This window comes from Lepisma saccharinum, chromosome 2 (assembly GCF_977018435.1).
Source record: "Lepisma saccharinum chromosome 2, izLepSacc3.1, whole genome shotgun sequence".
Lineage (NCBI taxonomy): Eukaryota > Metazoa > Arthropoda > Insecta > Zygentoma > Lepismatidae > Lepisma > Lepisma saccharinum.
Window position 1 is genome coordinate 136,504,699 of NC_139230.1, and position 26,890 is coordinate 136,531,588.

General features: G+C 38.0%; 1 protein-coding gene across 4 annotated transcripts in view; it reads right to left on the reverse strand.

Annotated features, from left to right (window-relative positions):
- The window catches only part of LOC145984132 (proton myo-inositol cotransporter-like), a 326,090-nt gene that overhangs the window by 103,166 nt on the left and 196,034 nt on the right, over positions 1–26,890 (reverse strand). For all 4 annotated transcript variants that reach the window (XR_014441282.1, XM_083117572.1, XM_083117571.1 and 1 more), the window contains exons 5-7: positions 21,918–22,013; positions 11,925–12,036; positions 8,498–8,628 (exon numbers count right to left, since the gene is read on the reverse strand). Coding sequence is in view for 3 of the 4 variants with exons in the window: in XM_083117572.1 (XP_082973698.1) it covers positions 8,498–8,628; positions 11,925–12,036; positions 21,918–22,013 (339 nt within the window). In the remaining variant the exon portion in view is untranslated. The remainder of the gene's footprint in view (positions 1–8,497; positions 8,629–11,924; positions 12,037–21,917; positions 22,014–26,890) is intronic.

The window sequence follows — 26,890 nt, forward strand, 5'->3', positions numbered from 1 at the left end:
CCCCGCAGCAAAGAAGCTGATGCGTGTTACAACTTGCCAAAACAAGCCATGTTGGGAGAGTGCAGCGTGCATTTAAAAGGAATTTTAATGTTGATCCACCAACACACAAATCCATTTTGAAGTGTCATAAAAACATTTGTGGAGAAAGGCTGTATTTGTGATCAAAGAAAAGAACATTCTGGCCAACCGTCCGTCTCTGAGGAAATTGTAGAGTGTGTGTGAGAAGCCTTTGTACGCAGCCCGAGGAAATCAACACGTGAAGCTAGCATGCGCCATAAACAACCGTAAGAAAGATTTTACGGAAGCATTTGTGGTTTCACACGTACCGGCTGCAATTGGTTCAAATGTTATATCCACAAGACAAGGTAAAGCAACGTGAGTTTTGTGAGACTATCCACACTTTAATGGAGGACGAGGACACCTTTCTGACAAAGATCACTTTTAGTGACGAGGCGACCTTCCACTTGAGTGGAAAGTGAACAGGCATAATGTTAGGATCTGGGGAAGTGAGCATCTGCATATCACTCTTGATGTGTAACCCAAGGTGAATGTTTTTTGTGCAGTGTCAGAGCATCGAATGTACAGTCCGTTCTTCTTTGAAAAGCCAACAATCACAGGTGATAGCTTCTAACAATGCTACAGGACTGGTTAATTCCTCAACTTGCTGCAGAGAGAAGTGACTACATTCTACAACAAGATGGAGTGCCCCCACACTGGCATCAATCCGTATGCAGCTTTCTGAACGACAACCTCCCTCACCGATGGATAGGACAAACTGGACCCAAAGATCAAAATCTATGCAAGTGGCCCCCACGATCACCGGACATGACAGTTTGTGACTTTTTCCTTTGGGGGTTTGTGAAGGACCAGGTCTATGTACCTCCACTACCCACAACCTTGAATCATCTTCAGGAACGCATCAGTACAGCTGTCAACTTCATCACACCGAATACACTTCAGAAGGTGTGGTTGGAGCTGGATTAACGTCTCGATGTTTCACACGTAACAGGTGGCGTGCACATTGAGTGTTTGTAATTCCAATGAAAACCACCAAAAACTTTATGAGTTTTTGCAACTAATGTGAACATTTCCGCAGAATATTACTTTTGGTATTAAAGTTATAACCTTTCAAAACCAGAGACTGTTTTTGTACTCACCCTGTATAATGTGGGAAAATCTAAAATCCAGGAATATATAATCCGGGTTCCACTGCACTTCATACAAAAGGGGAGATTAAGTAAAAATAGAAACCCCCAAATCAAACTAAAAGAAAAAAAAACACATCTTGCGCACTAGAAGCTAAATATTTGGTAATCATGCTCACACAGAAGATGCCCCTAAGAAGACACACTGAAATAACAACTTCAAAGGCAGAAGCAATCATCAATAAATTGGCAACAACTGGCACTGCAAACTTATAACCTCCCTTTTTCTCACTACTTGGTGGAGGTACAGTGGATCGGATCTCACTTTAAACTGTAGGTTCAGTACCAATTAGCCTTCTTGTGCAAAAAATGGACTTAAAACAACAATTCAAATTCAAATCCTTTTTCTCACATCCAAACTTTTAACCACATAAAATGTTAAAGTTTCTCATGGTTCACCCTCCTAACAAACTGTACATTCAAAGAATCAATTTAAAGAAATATATTCTCTGCTCCCCACAAAGAAAGCAATTCTAAGAATATCAGGTGCATTTCAAAGTACATACACATCAGCACTCATCGTCTCCATGGGCATATGGCCTACAGACAAAATAAAATTTAAAGCCTGCAAGTATTGGTTTTGGAAAGGACAGGAAGATAAAATACTGGAAATTTTAGGGACACATGCACCCACAAAATTAGATGGCTGTGGGAATGGACCTTGGCAACACAAGGAAGAAGAGCGTTTAATATCATACTAAACATCCAAGAATGATTCGACATGGCATATTTCCAATCAACAAACAGACTGATCCATTTTGTTACAGGCTACAGACCACATGAGGTCCACTCACATAGGTTCAACCTGAGACCAAGCGAAATGTGTCCGACATCAATGACTCTCCAGAACATAAAATATTTCATTGTCCTTCTACCAACCCCTTCATCAATCGAGAGATTCCTTAGAAACCTTCAACACCTATCAGCTCATAACATCTGAGAAATTCTATCAACTTAACCAACTAGCAGACTAAATCTCCAAACAGGAACTCTAACGTTTCAGAACCCAAATCCCTAACCCTCCTCCCATCCACCCATCATACCTAACCAACAACTGAGAAGATCCGAATGCTTAAAAACACAGAGAGAAACCCTTCATAACACCAATGAGATCCTGTCGAGCAAGACCTAAAAGCGCCAGAGGGAGCAACATGCAGAAGATTCTTCAGTTTCACTTGACAGGAAAGAAGCAAAAAATAGATGACAAACAAATTGACCAACCAGGCTTCCTGATAAAACCCATCCAGCTAACACAGCAAGAATTCGACCAAGAGAATAGGCTAATATCACTACCACTAACAGATAACACTTCTAACACCAAGTAATACTTTTTGTAAGACACCCTCCTGACATATCCAGGAGGTCCTACTTGCACTGTTCTCCTACAGTACCCACTTCTCCTACTACGGTACCAGTAAGACACCTTCTTCATTAACTTTTCCCTTTTTTGATCTCATATTTACTAATCTTGGTTCATAAACTTCCTACCATGCCCAATTAGTAACTTTATGTCAGCATTGAACCCCTAACCTAGTAACGTTTATTTCATATTATATACACTATACTTGTATTAACCTTTCTTTTACTAACATGTTTTCTGCAACTTTAAGATCTAAAGATTAATACTTACTTACGTGAAATTTAAAAGATTTCGTAATTCCGCGTTGCACAATTTAATGGTTCAATCCTATCAATTTCGAAGATCCACTGTCTTCATTCACAAAAGGGTACGGCGTTGTGAATGAAGACAGTGGATCTTCGAAATTGATAGGATTGAACCATTAAATTGTGCAACGCGGAATTACGAAATCTTTTAAATTTCACGTAAGTAATTTTAAACCGCGTTTACCGCAACCACCATAAAGATTAATAATTGTAGAACTAACACTTCCAAGCTAAATGCAAATTTTAATCCTACTCCCACTTTCCTAGGTAAACCAATGATTATTCTGGACACTGAATAATCATTGGTCCTTGTTCTGATATGATGCCCTTCAGTTTGGCTCGGGGCCGAGATGGCACGTGAAACTTTTCATTGTCAACTCCATGACAGCTAGTCTTGTGAGTGCGAGTGACCCAGTTCATTCGATGTTGAGTGAATTTTTGTATTAAGTTTCCAGCATGGATAAGTGGCTAAATTTAGGGACAAATGATGCAAGCTATTTGAGATTGGATTTACGTGGTGAGGTGATAAAGATGAACCCAAACCCCAGAGTGTGCTATGTTACAAAGTTCTCTCCAATGCTTCTATGAGAGAGGAGAGAGAGAGAGAGGAGAGAGAGAGAGGAGAGAGAGAGAGGAGAGAGAGAGAGAGAGAGAGAGAGAGAGAGAGAGAGAGAGAGAGAGAGAGAGAGAGAGAGAGAGAGAAAAAGAAAAAAAAATAGAAGACATTTGGAAACAAAACATTCAGATCTAAAGATAAAAGTGAAGAATTTTTCTCATGTGCTATATCAAGATTTAAGCAGGAAAAATTTGTTGTGTCCAAAGTAGGGTAACTGAATTCAAAGGCTTTGGAATCATCATATTTAGCTAGTCTGAGTATTGCTAAAGGAGGGAAACCCCATTCTATAGTAGAGGAATTGATCCTTTCTGTACCGAAGGATATAGTTACAACTAGTTGTATGTTTGGAGAAAAGTGCATCGCTGTATTAATGAAATAGATAGTGACATGTAAAATCAAATGGTCGTAAGAATAACAAACAGTCGATTTTTGCCTTGCAGATTGATGAATAAATGGACATTGTTAATTCATCGAATCTCATTTGTTTCATTATGTAGGAGTATCAGGGTACCATCACTGAAAATTTCCCTTTCTGTGAAAACTTACGCAAACATACAACAGCAGAATGTATTTTCCAATTTCTCAATTCTCATCTGACTAACCACAACACAGACTGGGAAAAATGTATTGGACTAACTTCTGATGGGTGTCGAATGATGTAAGGAAGGAACAGTGATGTTTATGCACATGCTCATGAAGTGGCACCAGAGGTGGTTTGGGTACATTGCTTTAGTCACTGGGAGGCACTGGCTGCTAAAACTATGGCAAGTGCTTTCAAAACTGTTTTCAAACTTTATAAAAGTTTATCTGTTAAATTCAAGACTTTTTTCTTGCTGTTGAAATGGGGAGTGAACATAAGCAGCTTCTGCTTCACACAAAAGTGCATTGTAAGACTTTTCAATTTTCAAACTTAAGCAAGAAGTTATGCTATTTTTGATCAATTGTAAGAATGAGTACGTGACTTTTCAGTTTCAGATGAGAATTAATTGGCCACATTAACTTATATCGCCAACATATTTACCAAACTGAATGAACTAAATCTATTCCTTGAAGGTCAAATGATCAGTGTGTTCCAAGATTATGACAAAGTCAAGGCATTCCAGAAAAAATCTGTTTGTGGCCACAGTATGTAAAAAATGGTAACTTATCTGTCTTCCAGACCTTAGAATCTATTATTTAATCTTGAAGCTTTCCTGGCGATGAATGATTAAAAGATTCTCTCAGGCTATCGTCCAGGTGAGTTGTGGAAAAGATTCCAAAATTTAGAGAGCTAACGTCACTGTCATCTTCAGGGTAGAAGTACGTAGAATATTTTGTAAGTGAGAATGACTTTTCCTTTCCTAGTGAGTTTTGTGATTTTGTATTATTTAATTTTTTTGCTCTCAGTAATGAGATTGAAAATTACTTTCCAGAAAGAATGAGTGAATTCAATTGGATTCGAGACCCATTCTTATAAAACATTTTGTCAGTAAAACTAAATTTTTAGATTCAGACTTATCAAAGTTTTGGTTATCTTTAAGAGGTGAGTATCCTGAACTTTTGTATGAGGCATTAAAGCTGCTCATGCCGTTCTCCAACTCATATTTGTGTGAAAAGGGATTTCATCTCTGATTCAAGTTAAAAGGAAGTACAGAAATAGACTTGACATGCACTCAGACTTACAACTTAAGTTAACCACCATTGAACCCAACATACCCCAGCTTATATAGAAAAGGCAGCCCCAACCATCACATTAGTTTGGTGAGTAAAAAAAAAAGTTTTCAATTTCAGCATGTCTGTTTAGTTAGATGTTAGACTAAAGTAAATTAGTCATTTAAATTACATGTTTACTTTTCTAGATAGAAGTATGTGTAATTAGTTCAAGCAAGCTCAAGCAAGGGCTTCTTAAAGTACTCGATGTTAGCAAAAATATTATATTCTCCAAATCAAAGTAGAAAGTTAAAAGATGTTCCTTATTAACAAACACATCCTGAATTAGTCTCTAAAGTCAGCATGTGATGCAACATGGATCAACTGGCTCAAAAGTGACATTGGAATTTTGAGAGCAAGGTCCAGGTCAGACATTGTTTTCCCTGGGACTTCGACCTAATCCCTAAGATGAAAGAATCACTTTGTGGGATTCGTTTCCGAACAGTTTGAGACATTCTTCTGGCAGTAGATTGCTCTTTTCACACCATCAACACATTAGGCAGTGTTCCATCACTTTGCACATATGGTTGCTCAATGCAAAGGGCTTGTAACTAAAAATGCAATGTTTGTCTGGTTTCCATTTTGCTACAACTTCTCAAAAAAGTCAACCCCAGTGGCCTTCTTCAGTTTTTTTCAGACAAAACCTGATAAAAACTGTTCTTGGTTTTTACTGTTTATGTTTTTACACAATGCATTTATAAAATTCATCATATGGGATAACACCTTCCTTCCTTCCAATAACCTATAACCATCACGAATTTTTGTCATGATGTATTTAATTATATATTTAACATTTCAATTATACATAGGCTGATTTTTTAGTAGTGGCAACTATGCTATAGCAATGCTGTGCAATGGAGCCGGGCAATGTCGTTTAGACCAAAGGTTAGTTACATGCGTACCGTCCCTCAGAGCAAATGAACTCACTCTTCCCACTCCATGTCCGTGCGCAGTGACAACAAGAACAGAGAAGTTGAGAGCGAACATTCGTGGAGTGCAGTCAGGATGTCTACAAAGCAGGAGCAGAGGAGCTGGTTAAAAATTGAATGTGCTAGAGGTCGCACTACACGACAGTATCACCATGGACTGCAACAGGGTTGTGGTGCATTTGCATTACGGTGACCCTTTATGCATAACCCACCCATCATTCTGCATGATAATGCTCGGGCACATACAGCTGATTTGTTCAATCGCTGGGGATGTGAAGTGCTCTACCACCCCCCATACTCTCCGGATTTAAGTCCCTGTGACTTCAACCTAATCCCTAAGATGGAGGAACCACTTTGTGGGATTCATTTCCGAACAGTTCGAGACAATCTTCTGGCAGTAGATTGCTCTTTTCACACTAACAACAGATTAGGCAGTGCCAACAGCATCCAATGGCTTCCACATCACTGGCAACACATTGTATGCAATGCTGGGAACTACATCGAAGGCCTGTAAAACTTAGAACCATGTATGTATGCTGTGTGTCTAGAACATAAATAGTTGCCACTACTAAAAAATCAGCCCTTGTATTTTCCATGACTATGGCTTTAAACTAGATCAGGTATTCATTCCTTCTTCTTTGAAAGAATCTGGATGCTCTTTTGAGAAGTAAAGTGTTTTCTTAAGATTTAGCTTGACATTTGACTAATGCCAGTGAAGTTGCTTTCAAAATTTTCATCCCTGAAAAACTGCTATGACATTCCAAATTTTGAAAAAATACATCTGCTTAGTATTCCTTCCAGAGCATTCATGTGGTTTGCTATTGATGCTGTTTAGATATTCATAATAGCTTAATAGGCTTACATAACCATGAAACCAAACAACACAAAGATTCATGTGAATGCTCAATAACGAATTCTAAGCAGAACTAATTTTTAGATTTTGGAATATCATAGCTTTTTTTTAAAGAAGAGGAAACTTCGAAAATCACTTCACTGGTGTTGGCCAACAGTTCAGCCAAGCTGGGCTTGGCAAGCAAAATAAGCATTGGTGTAAAATAGCAGCAACAGAAAAATTAATAAAATATAGGAATCACCAATTTTCTCATATAACAGGAGTGCCAAACAGCCATTAAAATGTGTGTTACTGCTTACTGTCATTTAAAATATGGTTGCTTTCATGGAATATTTTTGTGTTTTTTTTTATGTAAACATGGTGGAGTTCCAAATTGAACCTTAATATTTAGGTGACATTTGGAGACTAGGTGCTGACAAGTTAGTTACTAAATGCAAGTGAAGAGCAAAAAATTAAGATGCCAAATCTAGTGTCAATGATAAACTTTATTTTGCTATTTACCACCACTTTTCTGACATTGATTAAGGGACCCTCACAAAGAACACCCATCCCCAGGCTAGGATACAAACAGGGAACTCCGCGGTGAGATTGAAAGTTGGCTACTTAATGTGATGTGATGAATTCAGTGTAACTTTGTGAACAACGTTTAGTAAATTCATCAAGATGAAGAATATGTAGCTAAATGCTTAGTGCTGTCACCTTTGGTGCAAGTGGTCCTGGGTTCGATTCCTGATGGGAGGTCCCAAAATTTTGGCACTGACCAAGCATCGTGAGGACAATTCAGGAGCTACTTGAAAGCAATATTAAGGGGCTCTGGTCTCAGAAACAAGAAAACAGCAGCGATGGGACTCGATGTGCTGACTATGTGTCACCCAATGAAAAATCTGTTCTGGCCCTTGCAGGGATGTTGTGCCATGGAGTTAAGGTAAGAAGAATATATCAGCTGTAGTTAGGCACTTTGCATTTGAAAGTTTCCATTGGCCTGTTTTAACTACATAAAGTAAACATTTGTGCCTAGAAATGACACTGCAAATTTTGAGTAGGTATGCTGTGTCAGTACCTACTACTGCTCATTCAAGAGATTAATAATTCCCTGGCATGCCACAATTTTTTTTCAATCACTATAAAATTAATTTCATCACCTAATTTGGAAAATATTATGTGGTCTTTAATCAATAGAAATAAAAATATCTTATTACAGTGCCAGAAGTCCAGAATTTCTATATCATATTACTGATTTTTTTTTTACTAAGATCCTCAAGTAAAATAGTATCCATAAACCACATACCATAAATTAACATAAGTTAACTTGTAAATATTGACTTCATAAAATAGTAAAATAAAATTATTTTCAACTTTATTTTTACTTTCCTCTTCTCTCAGTGGTGCTTCTCTATTCTAACAAACACAAGGAAGACACTTTTGAATCATGACATACATCAATAAAATAGTAACATACAGAATCTGCTGCACTTCTCAATATTATACACGTAAATAAAATAGCAAAATAATGACTAGCCATAATAGGGCAGGAACTTACATAACAGTGTTTATTCCAGCTAGCTGCTGAAATGATAACAACAGTGATCCTAGAAGCAGAGCTCTTCTCGTACTCTGAGACTGGAATATCTGCACAATCAAGAACTTGCTGCCACCTGATGATATCCTTGCCTGTAATAATCATTAACTTTTAGTTTGAACATGAAACCTGAGGAAGGAGGGGAGAAAACAGGGCAAATTAGATGCAGATTTCCCTGAAGAAAATAGGTAGAGAAGGGATCATAACAGTTAATGTGTAATTAGGACTGAGATGGCACCTATGAACCATTACCTATAACTATTATCATACTTCAATATTTTGATTTGCATAGTAATAACCTACTGACTAAATAAAAAAAATTGAAATTAAAGACAATTTACTTGAAAAACATTCATATCTAGACTTTTTTTTTTTATTGTTGTGGTTCATATAGGAATTACACTGTCCCAGGAGTCTAGAGCAAGTGAAAGGAAACAAGTTCCCTGCACATGTAGTGACTCAAGAGAGCTCGAACAATGACTGCATGAGAGTAGTGAGATTGCATGGAGGGTGCAACGAAACTGCAGCTACCAGCTGTTTACAGCAGCATATACTACTTCACTTCACACACTCGCTTTCTCTCCTTCTCTGCCATTATGTGCGATGTTGCTCTGTAGACTCCCGGGACAGACTGTACTTCAACCACTTGTATAATAATGTTTTCTCACACAAATTTGTTACTCTAGGCAATTTTATAATTAATCACAACTATTTACTTCCCAATAATGAATATGTAATTGACTGAAAAGCAGGGATGGAAACTAGTCAAGTGGTCAAAATTACTGATTTAACTGACCAAATACTGACCTATTTACTTACACCATATCAATAAATTGTCATCATAAAAGAAATAGTGGGATTTCATTTTTTTTAAAATTATTATCTGGCTTCCACCATCCCCATAGTCAGCCATTGTACATTCATGATTAAACAATTTTTTCATTATTGTACAAAATTATGTAAGACATAAAATGCTTTGAGTTGTTTTGAGTTGCTGTTTTAAATCCATTTTATGCACAGTAAGGCTAATTAGGACTGGACCTACAGTTTAAAGTGGGATCCGAACCACTTGTGACTTCATCGGGTAACAAACCTGGGACCCCTTGATTACAAGGCAATGACGAAGACATAAAATGCAAAACATATGTTGTCTTTACTTAAAATCTGTCACTAGCATTTTACTGAAAAAAATTATAACTAAACTCTTTTGTTTCTCTATAGTTTTCTGCACTTCACTGGCATGCATTCTTTTCCTGTTCTATTCTTCCATTGCTTTCTCCACTCCACCTAACATGAGCTGTGCCAAATTGATTCCCACCATGCAGTGCTGAAAGTGAGGGGGCATGCAGAGGAATGAGAATGAATTCCCCCAACTTAACATATCAAAATTTTTGCAAAGCATCACCTCCCTCCTGCTGTCTCAATGTCGCCGCATTAAACTATAGAAGCATCCTCCACCTAACATTTTTCCAATTCAAGTGCTGTCACCATGTCTTTTTCCTCAAACAATATTTGAGCAACCAGCATCTTCTCATTCTGTTCTTGTCTTGGCTTCTCCAGTTTTGCTTCCTTCTCTTGTGTACTATTCTTTTTGTTATCTATCTTCATCAGCCTTTCTAATTCCTCTGCATTTCCCCCTTTTGCTCATTTCTTTCTCCCTTTGCACCTTGCGTTTAACGTCACACTGTTTATCACAATGTTAATTCTAATGAATATGGGCTGCTCTTGGCATGTTTAAGAGCTCCTGTGAGAAATTAACAAGGTATAGCTTGATCTCATATACCCAGTCTTACCATAAATACAGTCGAAAGGTTTTGAATGAAATAACGGAAGATGCTTTAAGATAGTGTAAAAGTGGATGTGTGTAACACAGATATATTGTGTACAAAAATCACTTATCATTGTTTGAAATGACCACATTTAGCAGACACACACACACATGCCCTAATTCTCTTGGGCCTCATCAATTACATTATGCACTTTATTGAGATGGAAATCTGCCTTCACAAGAGATCACTTCAGAATGACAATACTGGGGTTTGCCTTCTTGTATAGCTATGTCCTAAAGCACAGACCACAATTTGTAATTTAGAGGGTTGAGGTCTGGACTGCCAGATGGCCAATTCGAGGGCAAAATGAAGTCAGGCACATTAGTCTCAAGCCACTGCTGGGTTGTTCGTGCCTTATGAGCTGGTGGATAATCATGTTGAAAGCTTCACTTCTGGTCATGAGACTATTGATGAGATCCTTGACAGTTGTGTCCAGGACTGTCTCCTGGTACACTTAAGTTGATGTTTTAACCCTTTTCTCACAGAAATTGAGCTCAGTGGTGTCATCATAACCCACCACACCATGATTGAAGCAGGAAGGTGGCCCCTCTCTATCCTTGGATTGACTGATTGATTTTTACTGTTTAGCATTTCTTTTCTGCCACTTTGGCTAATCACAACAATGAGGATGAGTGATGATGATATGATGAAATACATGAAGGAACATTCACAAAGAACACCCATGCCCAGGCTGGGATTTGAACAATGGGCCCCTGGCATCGTAGAGTGCTATGCTAACAACTCCACCAGGTTGGCTGTGCTCTTGCAAGATTTCCCACTAGCCTTCTCAACATTACATTTACATACATTGGTGTACAGAATTCTTTTGTGACCATTTACTGCATAGCACTCTTGTAGGTGCTTTGCCTTTATTTCCCTCTGATGTTTTAACTCTGCTGTGAGAAAGTAACTTGTACATCGTGTGTAAACTTTTAGTCCTCGGTCACTTCATGATGCACAAGACATGGTGATTTTGGAAATCACTGATTGATTCTATACAGGATTTATGTGTATTCAGGTCATCACTGATTTTATTAGTTTCACAGTCCTTGCATGGTCATCCCTGCCTGGACCTGTCATTCACTATTCCAGAGTCAAGGAAATGCTGAATAGTACGGTACATGAACCTCTTGGAGATTCGAACTTTGTGGAGGGGCTTGAAAATTTTGCCTGCTGACTTCTCTACCTTATGGAGTGCTATAACAGCCACAAAGTTTTACGTAATCAGCCCATTCCATCATGAAAGGTAAACACAAAGGTTCTATCACTTCTGTAGCAATAATAGTAATGACTCACAGGTTGACGAAATAAATACTTTCATCATTGGTAGAATAAATGTCTTACCTTTAGTTGAATTGAAAAATCCTCTCACAGAGAAGTTGTTGTGGAGTAACAAAACAAAACAATAACAAATTGCAGTCACAAAAAAATACTGACTTTATGGACAATTTTTTAAAAAAATACTGATAAATTACAGATTAAGATGAAAAAACCCGACATTTACTGATTTTACTGACCACTTTCCACCCCTGCTGAAAAGTCAAGAGGAAATCACTTACTTCTATTTCCCTTTCCTGTTCCAAGTTAGACTGCTTAATACTTTCCAATTCTTCTTCAACAAGAAATTCTTTTCCTCTAATTGACTTTAGAACACTTAATGCTTCGTCATATCTGAAAGATGAAAACATGGAAAAAAACATATAAAACATGAAAAAAAACATATAAAACATGAAAATCTCTATTGGTATTTGTGGTTCAGAAGAAATGTCCACAATTATTTTCTGATCAAGTAATATTTCTTTGTTGTACAACATTGTGGAGTCCCACAAAACATTCATGGAAGTGCTCAGTAGCAAATGGGCTGGATAGGAAGTCTCCAGCAAAGAATTCATAAAATTCAAATTCAATTTATGAGGGCAAGTCATAAAATGAGGTTTCCTAATTAATATCTAATGTTCTATTCCAGTCAAGCTGCTTCTTGATTGATTGATTTGGTGTTTTAAGTCCACTTTATGCACAGCGAGCTACTTGTAGCATCGCTACTGTAGCTAGCTACAAAATTTGTAGCTGTAGCTGTAGCGACGCTACATTTTGAAAATTGTAGTTGTAGCGGTAGCGAAGCTACAAAATTCCTGTAGTTGTAGCTAAAATTTCGCTACAGCTACATTTTTTCTCAGCATTTTGAGATGAATTTTGAATGTGGCAACAGCGTCAGAAAAAATCGACAATAACCCTTAATTTTGCAGGAGGTTCATAAAGACAGTCTATTACATGGAGATAGAGATTATCTAGACTGTAGATTATAGATATCTGCATAATTTATTTAATTAGTATCTAAATAATTCAGATATCCAGATAACTGACATATATGAATATATTCCTGCTAACAGCTACGTTTTTTTAGCTGCATCGCTATTTTGGGGAGAAACATGCCTCGTTTGCTGCACCACTGGAAAAAAGTGCCTCATTTGCATCACCCCCGGAACAAATCCTGTGGATATCCATGGTGTAAGACACACCAAAATGTCATTAATCGCTGTGTAAGATGCAACTTGCAGTGCAGAAACGAGCGATGGATTTTCCACTGCACTGACAAGGGAATAGTGCCAGCAATAAATGGCTCAGTACGTTAACAGCATTGATCATCGTCAGTATATAGGATTTCGCCAGCAATAAATTATTGTTACAAGAATGATAAGAGTTTCTGAAATTACAATTATTTTCGCGATAGTATTTGTTCACAAATTTTAAAATTACAATACGTTTAGAACACTCAGGTTGACACGACAGTTTCCTCAATAATTTTATCATATTGCAAAAAGTATGTATGTTTCCTGCAGAAACAACAATTTTTTTTAGTTAAATGATTGATTTGGTGTTTTAAGTCCACTTGATGCACAGTAAGGCTAATCGGACTGGACCTACAGTTTAAAGTGGGATCCGAACCACTATGTGCTTCCGCCGGGTATCGAACCCAGGACCCCTTGAATACAAGGCGACAACACTACCACTGCTCCATCGGGGAGGTCTTTCTTTAGTTAAAATACATAGTTTTTCAAATTTATATATTTCTCCCACTTTTGCGTCACTTTTCTGTAACTTTTGCTAATCATGACATCATCATCCTTCGCCGTTTCCTGCCTCTGGCTGGGTCAGCATAGAAGTCAAGCCTCTCCATTTTTCTAGTCTCCTACCACTCCTCTCTTTCCACAGTGTTCCAATCTTGTCCTCTTCTCCTAACACTCTCCACTAGCTGCTCTTTCCACTGACATCTTGGTCTCCCCCTTGGCCTTATTCCCACTCCTTGTGCATTGTAAGCTCTTACTGGTAGTCTTTCTGCATCCATCCTCTTCATGTGTCCAAACCATCTCATCTGTGTGCCTGGTCTATCCTGTCCTGAAGCTTCATCACACCCACTGTCTGTCGGATCTACTCATTCTTTATTCCATTCCTTCTAGTCTTCCTCAAAAAACTCCTTAAAAATTTAATCTTCACTGCCTGCATCTTTTCTTTGTCTCTCTATGTCATTGTCCAAGTCTCTGCTCCATACATAATTATTGGCATATAGTATGTGTTATATATTACCTTCTTGCATTTCATAGGTACATCCCTGTTCCATATTAATCTTCGAACGCTTTGATATAGTCCACCATCCATTTGTCCTCTTCTGTTTACCTCCTCATCTATTCTTCCACTTCTCTCAATTATGACAATGAAGGATGAATGGTTTATTTAATTATTCTCTTATCTATAGTCGCTTTCTGCCACTTTCAGCTAATTGTGAGAATGAGGAAGAATGATGAATGATGAGCAGTGTGGGGAATGGAGAATCTCATCCTCCCAACATGGCGTTTTTCCTAGTTTTCGTTTTGAGTCCATTTTATGCATAGATAAGCTGATCGAGACTGGATCCTAACCACTATGTGCCTCCGCTGGGTATCGAACCTGAGGCTCTTTTGTAGTCAAAGGGCTCCAGGTACTTTTCATTCAAAATGCTGACTTCATATCAGTCTATAAAAAATGAAATATTTATTCTAAACAAAAATATGTTGATGTGAACATAAATACGTAATCCTACCAAATTTTATTTGTGTATAGTTGTAATCATTAATTTGGGTAACACCCTAATTGCAATATTCATATATCAAATTTGAATTGATATGCCACTTGCATAGGTATGGTATTCTCAAAAACTATAGTAAAAATAAGTAACTGAAGTAACACTGCTATCAAAATTATCGAATGATTGGAATCATGATAATAAATAACAGAATCTATTTACCAGTAGTAGGGGATTTTTTTAATACCCATATGGTTGTTTTCATTTTTTTTATGCAGAAGTAGCGCAAAAAGTAGCGAAGTAGCGAGTAGAGAACAGGAGTAGCGTAGCGAGCTACGTTTTGGTAAATGTAGCTGTAGCTGTAGCGAAGCTACATTTTGGAAAAGTAGCTGTAGCTGTAGCGAAGCTATTTTTAAAATGTAGCGTTCTGATCACTGCAAAAATCTTTAGAGCAATGTCACAATGAGATATAATCAGTAGATATGGACTGGAATGAAGAAGACAAAGCTGTTCTTCATAATTTCGAAAACTCTGATATAATGAACACAATCACAAATAAATTACAGTTGTGCATTAGTCAATGCTGCTGTCTGTATGTGTAGTGGTGGTTCAGTAGCTAAGCATGTTAAGTGGTAGATCTTGCCAACAAAGTAACTGGGTTCAAGTCCTGGGCATGAGTGTTCTTTGTAAGTGTCCCTTCATCAATTTCATCTAGTCATCACTCATTCTCATCGTCATAATAGTCAAAATGTGGCGGAAAAACAATGCAAAGTTTGCTAAAAAAAAACCTATGGCATATAATTTCCATGTCAATTAAAAAAATCAAGGGGCCCATCGTCAGGATAAAAGGAAGGAAGGGAGACATAAAAACGTGAAAACTAAAACCCTACTTCAGCTGCTATGGCCTCAAAAATGTAACCATGTGCAGATTTTTACATTTGTGTTTTGAGGTGGTTGTGCTGGTATTCTGATTAAAATATTTAATTGTTGGAATTGTGTGAATTTAATCAGTGAAATTATTTTAGTAGCTGATAATGGAGGAGGGATTTTTGCCAGCATCTGATCTGGCAACACAAACTTCCTGTATATCAGTTTTTTCAATACTTAGTTTTGACTGAATAAAGTAGAACCAACAATTTTAAATGTAAACACGGCTGCTAAAAATATTATTTTGCCTTTGTTATAGAATTATTAGCAGCATAAGCATGAGAAAATTACACTCAGCAGATTTCTTTTATGCATTGAGGGTTGAATATGCCACTGCGAGTTGAAGAAGCCAGCCAGAGTTCAGCTTTGTATAATGTGCAAACAGCTTCAGCCCATTGTATACTAACACTGTACCACTGACTAAGTAAGACTGAGTTTCAGAATTAAGAAAGGAAAACATTGTGAAGTCTAAATGTTACACAAAAACCAGAGCTGGAAATTTTATATCTGAAAATGAGGCATTTAAATCATTTTATTTTGTACATTGCATTTTATCCAAGACTATACACATGGCCATGAAAATAGGCAGCAGGGCAGAATTGCGCTGTTGCCACATATGGGAAATGCAAAGTGGGTGTGGGACAAAAGTAGCTGGTTCGTGCACACTGTGACAATGTCAACCAGGCTGTTTGCCTAGTTTGAGTATCAGATCGACCTCTCTCTGGGGCACTTTTGTGTTATCCCTGACCTTTCAAGCAAATACTGTCAGTTTATATCACATGGATTACAAAGACCAACTCTACAACAAGAACTTTCAGTCTCATAAACCTCTGAATACACGGCGTTGTGCTCGAATGTGGCAACAGCGCAAACTTCTGGCAACCACCTAATATTATGGCCATTCGTTTAGACACCAATATTCAGTTATGTAATGGCTCACTTGTACACCATGGGCGACATTTAGAGTAAATAATTGGTGACCATAAAGAGATTGAAGCAGGGTGGCTACAGACAAGCAGAAATGAAATTCCCTGACTTTTCCAGGTTTTCCAGGACAAAATGTGCATTTTTCCCTGACAATTATAAACCAAATTCATGTTTTTGCAAATGGAAATCAGAATGTCATACCGATCCAGTTATATTAAGTACCTATATTAGCTTCTACGAAATTGACTTCACTTCTCTCTGATTTGCATTCAAACTGCAAGATAGTGAATTTGGAAAATTATTACTATTCACAAGCTAGGGAGGAATTATGGAATTTTTTCATATGCAGCCAGTTTTTCAATAAAATATTTGATGATTTTTAAAGTTACGACTAAATGAGTAAAGTTACAACTAAATGAGATTAGAGTGAAGCGATTGATGTAAAAAGGAATTTCGTAATTTTTCAATTTCTTTAGCCTTTCTAGTTATTAAACGAGCGCTAGTCAAAAAAGAGTGAGAATGATTTTTTTTTTTCACACAGTGAACATGCAGTGGTGAAACAAATTTGCGCGAGTAAAATGTGTCTCGTCGAATCTGCAGATAAAATTGCAAGCGATAATGCGCATGCAACTGGCAACACTGAGCAAACAAAACACAAATGGTCAGAAGTCTTATACCAAAAATGGAGTCAGATCATGAGGAGCAATATGCGGCTTTGAAATTTCGCATCCGTCTGCAGAAATCCGCCACGGAAGCATATGAAATGTTGCAGCAGGCATACCGTGAAGATGTCCTTCCACAATCAACCCCATTTTGGTGGTTCAAGCAGTTCAAGGAGGGCCGTGTTTTGACCACAAAGCAGGATGGTTCGGGCACTCCGGCTACCGCAGTGAAAGAGATCGTGGTTAACACAGCTGCTGTCATTGTTCGGGAAGATCGCTGAATAACAATAGATGAACTGGTGGACGTGTTACAGATTTCGCATGGTAGTGCGTTCACCATTCTGCACCATCGCTTGCACATGAGAGGCATATGTGCAAGATGGATGCCGAGATTGCTAACGCCTGAACAGAAGCAGGTGAGAGTGGAGTTGTGTCGGGAGCTTCAGCATCTGGTAGTGGAGCATGGCCAGGCCTACCTGAATTCCATCAAAACACTGAATGTGTACCACACCCTCCATACAGCCTGGATCTTGCTCCGCATTACTTCTTTTTGTTCCCTCGTCTGAAATCGGAGCTGCAGGGCAAGCGTTTCGACTCATCAAAGGCGGATGAGGTTCTGAAGGTGATGTCAAAAGACGGGTTCCAGCACGTCTTCCAGGACTGGTAGACACGATTGGCCAAGTGTATAGAACTTGATGGGGACTACCTCAAAAAAGACCATATCAACCTGAACCCCGCCTAACGTATTTCGTAAGTAAAAAAATCATTCTCATTCTTTTTTGACTTGCCCTCGTACGTTGATATTTCGACTGAGGTTTGGAACACTCTGCTTGCACGAACCATGAGTGCAGACTCATTTTTCAATGCACAAACCTACTTCTCTTTCCTATGCAAAGCAAACAACTTATGAACTCTTGAACACAAGTGAAACAATTGAATCATACAGAACAAAGTGTCATATTTCCTTACATTATTAATGGAACTTCTCCTTCAGTACAAACATTCACAGTATATCCAAGTGAAGTACTGTGAAACTGCCAACATGCAGTTATACCATTATTACTGGTGAAAAGGTTATATATGTATAAAAATTAAACACAAGCAATTTATGGAAGGGGAATCTACTGCATTGTAAAGGCGCTTGATTTAGCTAATCAAATATTAAAACAGGAACATGCTGTTGATAACAGCTTACAAAAGTTTATGTACGAGGGGCATTCAGAAAAAAGTTCCAATGCAACACGCATATGCAGGCAGGAAGAAGTGTCATGTGGCTGTACAGCAGTTTTAGGACAGTTCTAGGTTAAAGATGGCAGCTCTCATACAGTCTCCCACCGATTGCGAGGTACATGTGGTAATCAGATTTTTGCACACTCAGAATCTGGAATAGAGCCAACAGCAATTGTGTGAGGTATAGGGGAGGGTGGGGACAATTTTAACAGCGGGTTAGTTGTAACAGTGCCTCCCCCATGTTCATGCTGTCAGCTGCAGGAATAAGTTTCTCACAGCGCATGCGCCATTGCAGGCATGTGTTTGTGCGACAGTTAGAACAGCCAGTGGATGTAGCTGGAAAGGTGTGGAAATAATAAAAAAAATTCTGCATGGTGAGTAATATTTTGGAATCTTCATTCTTTTATTCTTAGATCGAAGTATCGGGTATAAAACAGATAAATGTGGCACTCGGGAAGTGTAGCGTTGTTCCTGAAACTTTGATATTAGTCAATATGGAGGGTGTAGGGCTAGTTGTAACATAATGGGTGGGGTTAAATGTAACAGTGTTACAACTTACCACATTTAGCAATACACGTTGTTGCACGATAGAAAATTAATTTTCCTGTCAAAATATTCAGACGTAAAATTAAATCACTTATACACTGTTAAATACACAATACTGACATTTTACGGTGCATGCATTGTGTACTATCTCCTTATTTCGCAGATGGCACAAAACTACAAAAGGGAAACTGAGCAGGGAAAAATATCCCAAGAAGTATTTGTGCAAGCTGCACAGGAAGTAAGAAGAGGAGGCAAAATAAGAGCTGTTGCCAGGCACTGCAATATTTGCTATGTGTCTCTTTACCGATTTTGCAAAAACTGGACAGAGAAGAATGAAGTTCCAAATGTTGGCTACAAATCTCACCATCAAATTTTCACACCTGACACGAAAACATTCCGAGTGATTACATTAATTAATTTGGTGCTGATGTTATGTACGGGTTAAGTTGCAAGGAGATCAGAAAACTTGCAAGAAGTTTGGTATTGATTGTCCTAATGCATGGTGTGACACAGAAATGGCTGGAAAAGATTGGCTGCTGGCATTTCTTAAGCGGAACCCTAGTTTATCCAGTGACGTGCACTGAGGAGTAGCTAGTCTAGCAGAGATAGGTCAATCAATCTCACGTCTCTAAATATTTTCAAATCACAATATGTATTGTCTTGAAGCCTCAGTTCATATGCAACACTTCTTTCCACGTGCTTCTCATCCCTCGATGTGATCAGCTGGCAAGGCTGGATACCCTAGCTGGCTCTTCTTCCACCTTACCAGATCCAGGTATAGACAACCGCCCAAGGAGAAAGGGAAGATTTCTGCCTCTACCTCCCTTGCCCCTCGCCCCCCGCTTCTATGGTTGAAAACCCATGCTTTCAGGTCCTCCAGTCTATCTCCTATAGGACAGATTGGGGATTGGTTTCCTTTTGATTCCTTTGTAAATCCTCTAAAGAACTCAGGGGAAAATTTCCGCAGTACTTATGTTCTCTGTATTTACACAACCTTTTAAACGTTGTACAATATGTATGTATAATATGGGATGTAATTTTACTTGTATTATGTGCAGACAAAAATGTTATGGTTTCTTTTATCTTTTTGTTAAATATGAAATATATAATGATTAAATGACAAATATTTGCTCATGCTCTCTCTCGCTCTCGTTTTAGTAGTGTTTTATTTAAATATACTAGTAATTTGGCCTCCAATAAAAAATGGATAAGCTAAACAGTCATAAATACGGATGTATTAATTTGGGCAAGAAAACGCATGTTGTAATTGTTGTTGGTTTGGTTTATTTTCCTTCACCTTTCTGCCACATTTGGTTATCGTGAAAATGAGGATGAGTGATGTTATAATGAAATTGATGAGGGAACCTCACAAAGAACAATTCAGGCCGGGATTCGAACCCGTGACGAGCACGCATTCTTGTTCATATGTGTTGTACTCTGCAGTGAATAATGAAATAATTTGGAATGAAAAATGTATCCCAGAACTCAAAAAGCCAAATGAATATCATTCAAGAAAGTAGAAAAAAGTGTGTTTCGTTACCTGTTTATCTCCTCTAATATATTGAATTCTTGCCACCTCCCATCACTTTTTCTTGCTGCATTGATTTAATTGCGATAAGTAGCTAATGAGCTTATGAAAGTCACAAGGGACAATCATAAACAGAGAACTCTGGACTCCTGATTTCACAGTGCCCTGCAGATGCACTGGGAGGAAATTATTTGTGGTTCTGGATCGGTACCCGGTGGAGGCACATAGTGGTTCACATCCCACTTAAACTGTAGGTCCAGTCCCAATTAGCTTTTATGTACATGAAGTGGACTTAAACACCAAATCAACCAACCGTAGGGGAGTGGTTATCACTATGACACCACGAGTTCTGGGTTCGAACCCCGACCTCGGCATGGGTGTTATTTGTGTTTGTCCCTTCATCAATTTTATCGTATCATCTTGACGATTTTCGAAAGTGAGTGGGATTAACGTGTGCTTCTTTTCAGTAGTCCTTCCTCATTTTACAATCCTTTCCTTTCTTTGACGTTCTATATTTAGGAATACTGGGCCCTATAGGGGGAGGGGGGTTTATGACCCACACCAACCTCTCTTGGGCACACCACTGATTGATACCCCAAGTGTCGACATCACCGCACGTCACTGAGTTTATCTATTAGAACACCTCAGGCCACAAGTCTTGCTCGTGCCACTGGATTCAACAAAGAAAGTGTGGGGAAATTTTTTAATAAACTAAGTGATGTGTATGATCGTTACAAATTTTCATGTGAAAATATATATAATGCAAATGAAACAGGAATTACAACTGTCCAAAAACCACAACGAATTGTTGGTTGGGTCACTCACCTCAGGGGAACGAGGAACACTAGTTACTATTTGTTGCGCAATTAATGCTGTTTGTAATCAGATACCACCAATGTTCATTTTTCTGAGGAAGAACTTCCGCGATCATTTTATTCGGGACGGACCTCCAGGATGTATAGGAGCTGCTAATGGGTCAGGGTGGATGAAAGAGGATGAATTTGTTAAGTTCCTTAACCATTTTGCTAAGCATGCACATGCAAGTCAGGAAAATAAAGTGTTGCTTGTACTCAATAACCATGAATCGCACTTGTCGTTGGATGCAACCAACTTTTGTCGCAAACAAGGTATTATCCTCTTCTCCCTACCACCCCACTGTACTCATAAATTACAACCTTTGGACAGGGGAGTATATGGTCCACTGAAAACGTATGTGCATGCAGCCTGTGACAGCTGGATGAAGACAAATGTTGGAAACAGAATGGTCATATATGACATTCCAGGTATTGTAAAAGAATCCTTGCCACTATCCATGACCCCAAAACAACATTTTATCTGGATTTCGGTGTATGTTATACTGTGCTAAGATGGATGAGGAGAATTTATGTAAAACTGCTCACATTAACAAGTAACTCGCTCTCGTCACTACTGTAATGTATACTTCTCACGGATGTCATCTTCAGTCACACCGATGACCCAAAAATTTTAATTCAATTCAATTCATCTTCAGTCACATAGGATCTTCTTTCTGTATGGTTGAAAAACACAGCTGTGCGAAGTATCAAGGAGAAGTAAGTACTCTATAATTTTACATTTACAATTGATACTGATGTATTGGTTTATTTGCTAGAGATACTAATAATAATAACAACATGTAAAATCTTAATATTACCTTTTCTTGGACACCAGCCATCTTGGGCTTTCAGGCATTCCTAAAAATCCAAAAAACTGAAGGCATGCTGGGATAGCTGCGAGGCCAAGCATATACCTTTAAAAATCATCAGAGAGAAGAAAATTACAAAAATTGCTATGATAATTACAGAAAGAGTATAAAATACAAAAATTAACCTACAATTGAGAATGCAATCCACATTATCCTGTACACCATTCATAATTATTTCTATGAAGGAAAAAATGGTAATATGATTAAATCTCTGTGGGTCATCCATTCTGACAAACAAATATTAATAAATACTTTGGTGAAAATTTGGATTGATTGATTTGTTTAATTTTACTTCACTTTTCTGCCACTTTTGGTTAATTGCAAAGATATGAACATTTGGAAAAATAACTGAAAATGTGTAGGTATGGAATGCAACATCTTTAAAAAATATTTCATGCAAAGACACTATCAGATATCCATCAATAATAAAATGATTAACATCATCAATGTTATTAATTGAATCCATTAGGTAATCAGTCCAAGTGATTATAAATGTGTGTAAGATTCTAATTTGGTTTTCCAAAATTTCCTCTATCTCATTATGTGTACCTGACACAAGAAAATTTTGTCCACAGGTACATTTTTAAAATTATTTTTATTTGTTATTTTATTCAACTTGCAGGTGGCATGTGGTTAACACAATAGAAGAACAGAATGACATATCACCAGTTACATAACACTATTTAAGATTTTGTATCATTGATTTCAACAGAAGGAACATGCTAGCATGCTTCATATCAATATACATACAATTCCACACACAAACATATATACCTATATAAACACATGTACATGCTTAACTCAGCATATAAGCGTGTACAAAGCAAAGCTCATTTTCAAATCTACCCCCCCCCCCCCCCCCCAGGCCAATGACATCTGCACCCCTGCTCAATACTCTAAGAAACAACAGCCCTACATGTTTTGTAGTACTGAAGTATGAGATACTCATTTCATCTTGACGCCAGAGAAACCCTCCTGTGGTTGTAAACACAAGAGGGTGGAAAGAGCCCACTGGACCTTCAAGTCAGTTTCTTTTCATCTTTCCTCACTTTGGCTACATCCTAAATGCAAGTGCGCAGGGCGGTAAAACCTCAAATTTGTCTCTGTCAGCTTCAACAAAAGAATCATGAATGTACTTTATCCAGGAATAGTTTATAACGGGAAACCGGTAGAAACTTTGTTTCACAAATAAAATAAATATGCCGCTGTTCGGTGTTGGACTGTCGGCGAATGTGAACTGGTAGCTTAAGAAAGAACCAAAAGTGGCAACTGCAAACTCCCATTATCCGCCCCTCCCATGTCGGAGTGGCACATCGTGCCACAATGCCAGGGATCCCAGCTTCGAATCCCGGTCTGAGCATGGGTGTTTGTGAGTGTCAATTCATCAAATTCATATTATCATCACTCATCCTCATCTTCGCAATTAGCCAAAACCCAAAAGTGGCAGAGAAGGGAAGTAAAATAAATCAATCAAGCAAACCCACATTACTGGCCTCCTCAATGACGCAATGGTAGTGTTGCCACTTGTAATCAAGGGTTCTTAGGTTTGATACCTGGCAGAGGCACATAGTGGTTCGGATCCTAATTTAAACTGTAGGTCCAGTCTTCATTAATCTTACTGTGCATAAAGTGGACTTAAATTGCCAACTCAATAAAGCACACTCCCATTAAAATTAGGCATGATTGCAATTTTTCTGAGTACAAACAATGAAGTCAGTGGCAGCTTGTAATCACACATTCGCGATTATCTCGAAAACGGCATGTTTGCAGACCCATGTTTACAAAGACTTTTTTGCTTCTATTATCGTGTATTTTCACCTGTGTCAGTTTGTGCTATTACTTTTAAGACACCCTGTATATGTGTGCATTATATAGATATCCATATCCATTCACTTTGGTCAATCAAATATAAGTTGGTGTATGTTTAAGAAAAATGGCATTATAAGAGATTTTTGATGTATTAGTGGAAACCACATGCATCTGATAGGAAAAATTAACTGAATAATAATAAAAAAGTTACTCTTCCACTTCATTGTTCTAAATAGCCATTAGTATAAGAATAGGCTTCAAACATGTTTTTTACATCAAGAAGGCCTCTACTCTTAAATTAACTAAAAATTCATTGTTGTTTCAACCACTGGGGAGGGGAGAGGGCATTGTCTTATCTTAATCCACCCATGGAAACATGTAAAAATAGAGGCACTGCAAAGGAGCATTGTTCATTATTAGGGAATGGAACTTTAGGTAAATAAATGTTGTTGTTTTTTTCTGCGATACGATAGAGACCCTCGTTTTTGCCAAAATTCTGATCATAGCCTTATATGCCAACACAGCAAATTTTATTTTACATAAAAAAACATATTTTCCAGTTTTCCGTATGTAAATACATATTTTGCGAATTTTCGTTTTAAATACATAAAATTGCTCATTGATTTAGGCTACCTCAAAATCCCTGAAGGAGAAATGCTTATTCTTGAGAGTGTTTGTCCTTGAACACGCTCGCTGGCAGACTTCTGGCACCTTGCCTACGATCCTATTGGGGGAAAAAATTACCCACATGAGGCAAGCGTACAACGTAATGCACAGCTTCGAGAGTGTTTCTGCTTTTGTCATGTTCTGATTTGGTGCTTGTGCACCAGTGTGTGTTCTCTCGTGCGATATGCCAAAAGTTAAGGCAAGTGTTTCATCTTGTTTGCAACAGTTCTGTAAAGAATATAAGGATGTGTTTTCAACTGATGGCAAAGTGTTATTTTGCCAACTATGTGGTAAATTTATCGAAGCTGACCTACGTTCGCAAATTACGCAGCATTTAGGTAGTAACAAGCATGTTGTTGCTTCTTCACGTTTGAGCGGCAGAGAGGCACTTATTGGGAAACAAACTCCATCTACTTCTGGGGAACCATCAAAATTGTCTGCTTTTCAATGGACTTGTGCAGAGCTCTTGTGTTCGCAGATATCCCACTGTTCAAATTTAAGAACCCTGATTTACGAAAGTTTCTCACGAAATATAAGAACTTCGAACCACCTGACGAATCAACGTGTCTGCACAGGTGTTACGAGCAAACCTTACAACATATTCGCTCATAATGTGCGCATCAAAATATTTGGTTATGTATTGACGAAACTACAGACTCCACCGGTAGAAAAGTGGGAAATGTGATTGTGGGAGTGCTAAATAATTACGAAACTGTCTCAATGAAAAATTATTTACTAGTGTGTAGAGCTAGCGGGGGCTACACATGTAACAATAGGAAGGTTCTTTACTGAAGCAAGGCAGCTATTGTGGCCAGAAGGCATAAAATTTGACAATGTTCTTCTCCTTGTGACAGATGCTGTAGCTTACATGAAAAAAGCTGCAGTAGGCCTTGCCGTTAGCTACTCCAAAATGGTGCAGGCCTCCCCGATGGCGCAGTGGTAGCATCCTCGCCTTGTAATTAAGGGGTCCCGGGTTCGATACACGGTGGAGGCACATAGTGCTTCGGATTCCACTTTAAACTGTAGGACCAGTCCCAATTAGCCTAACTGTGCATAAAGTGGACTTAAAACACCAAATCAATCCAATCCAAAATGGTGCACGTTACATGTGTGGCTCATGCATTGCATAGAATATGTGAAAAGGTAAGAGCTCTTTATCCCAATGTTGATAAACTGGTTTCAAATGGGAAGAAAGTTTTTATCAAGTCGACTAGAAGAATAGACATTTTTAAACAAAAATGTCCTGAGGTTCCCCTTCCTCCTACACCTGTAGTTACGCGATGGGGCATTTGGTTGGATGCAGCTGTATATTATGTCCAGAACTTTGAAAAATTTGTATGTGTTGTAAATGATCTCGACAAAGAAATTCTGCAAGAATTGTTGAAGGATCCCTCCTTAAAAGTCGCATTGGCATACATTTCAAAAACCTGTCTTTTCTCTCTAATTCCATACAAAAGCTTGACTCGTCCACAAACACTTTTGCAGCTTCCGTGGGTGAACTCCGTATAGTAGAAACGAAACTGAACGAACTCACTGCACCTAACACACAAGTGCTAATCTCTAAATGTACAGAAATGTTTGGGGAAAACCAAGGTTTTCAAACTTTGTGGCGAATTGCACGTGTTTTGGAAGGTGAAGTAGAGGAAAAGGAAGCTTTGGAAAACTTCAGCGTTAGTGACATTTCGTGCTTCATATATACAAGAATTGTTTCTTGTAACGTGGAGCGATCTTTCTCACAATATAAGATGCTTTTTAGAGATAATCATCACAGTTTTACAATAGAGAATTTGGAATAACTATTGTGATCCAATGCAACTCTTCCAAAAAATAGCTCGCTAAGAGGTAAGCATTTAGAAACTGATTTCAGGTGTTTAAAATGCAAGTAATATTTTGTTTTTGTTACCAAATGTTTTTTTTTTTTATTTTTGTCACATATTTTCCTGTTTTTATCACATATTTTCAACATTTATGACACATAAAAAATAAATATTCTGAGTTTTTTAGCACATAAAGTTCCGTTCCCTGTTCATTATAACATTTTTCCTTCATGTCAGTGATTTTGGAAGAAACACTGAGTGCCAATGCCATCATATGTTGGCTGTTTAATGATAAATCCCATGTCACTACAAAATCTCTGATGAATGTGTGTCTTTTTTTGGGGCCATGTCATACTGATCTTCCTTTCCTCTAATCTGCAGGATCTGATGTCTGGTTTGTGTGCAACGTAGAACCGATATTCAAACAAATTCATGCATAACAGTGGCAGTGCCAGAATTTCTGGCTGGTGTGGGTAGGCCACATGCTCATATAAAAATGTACTTTGATATTCACAGTGTTGTTATGTATTCAAACATTAAAGATTCCCATCATGCTAATCATTATCTATACACTTTTTTTATTTTTATCATGAAATGTGTCTTCCATTTTGAAGGGGGAGCCAGTCTGAT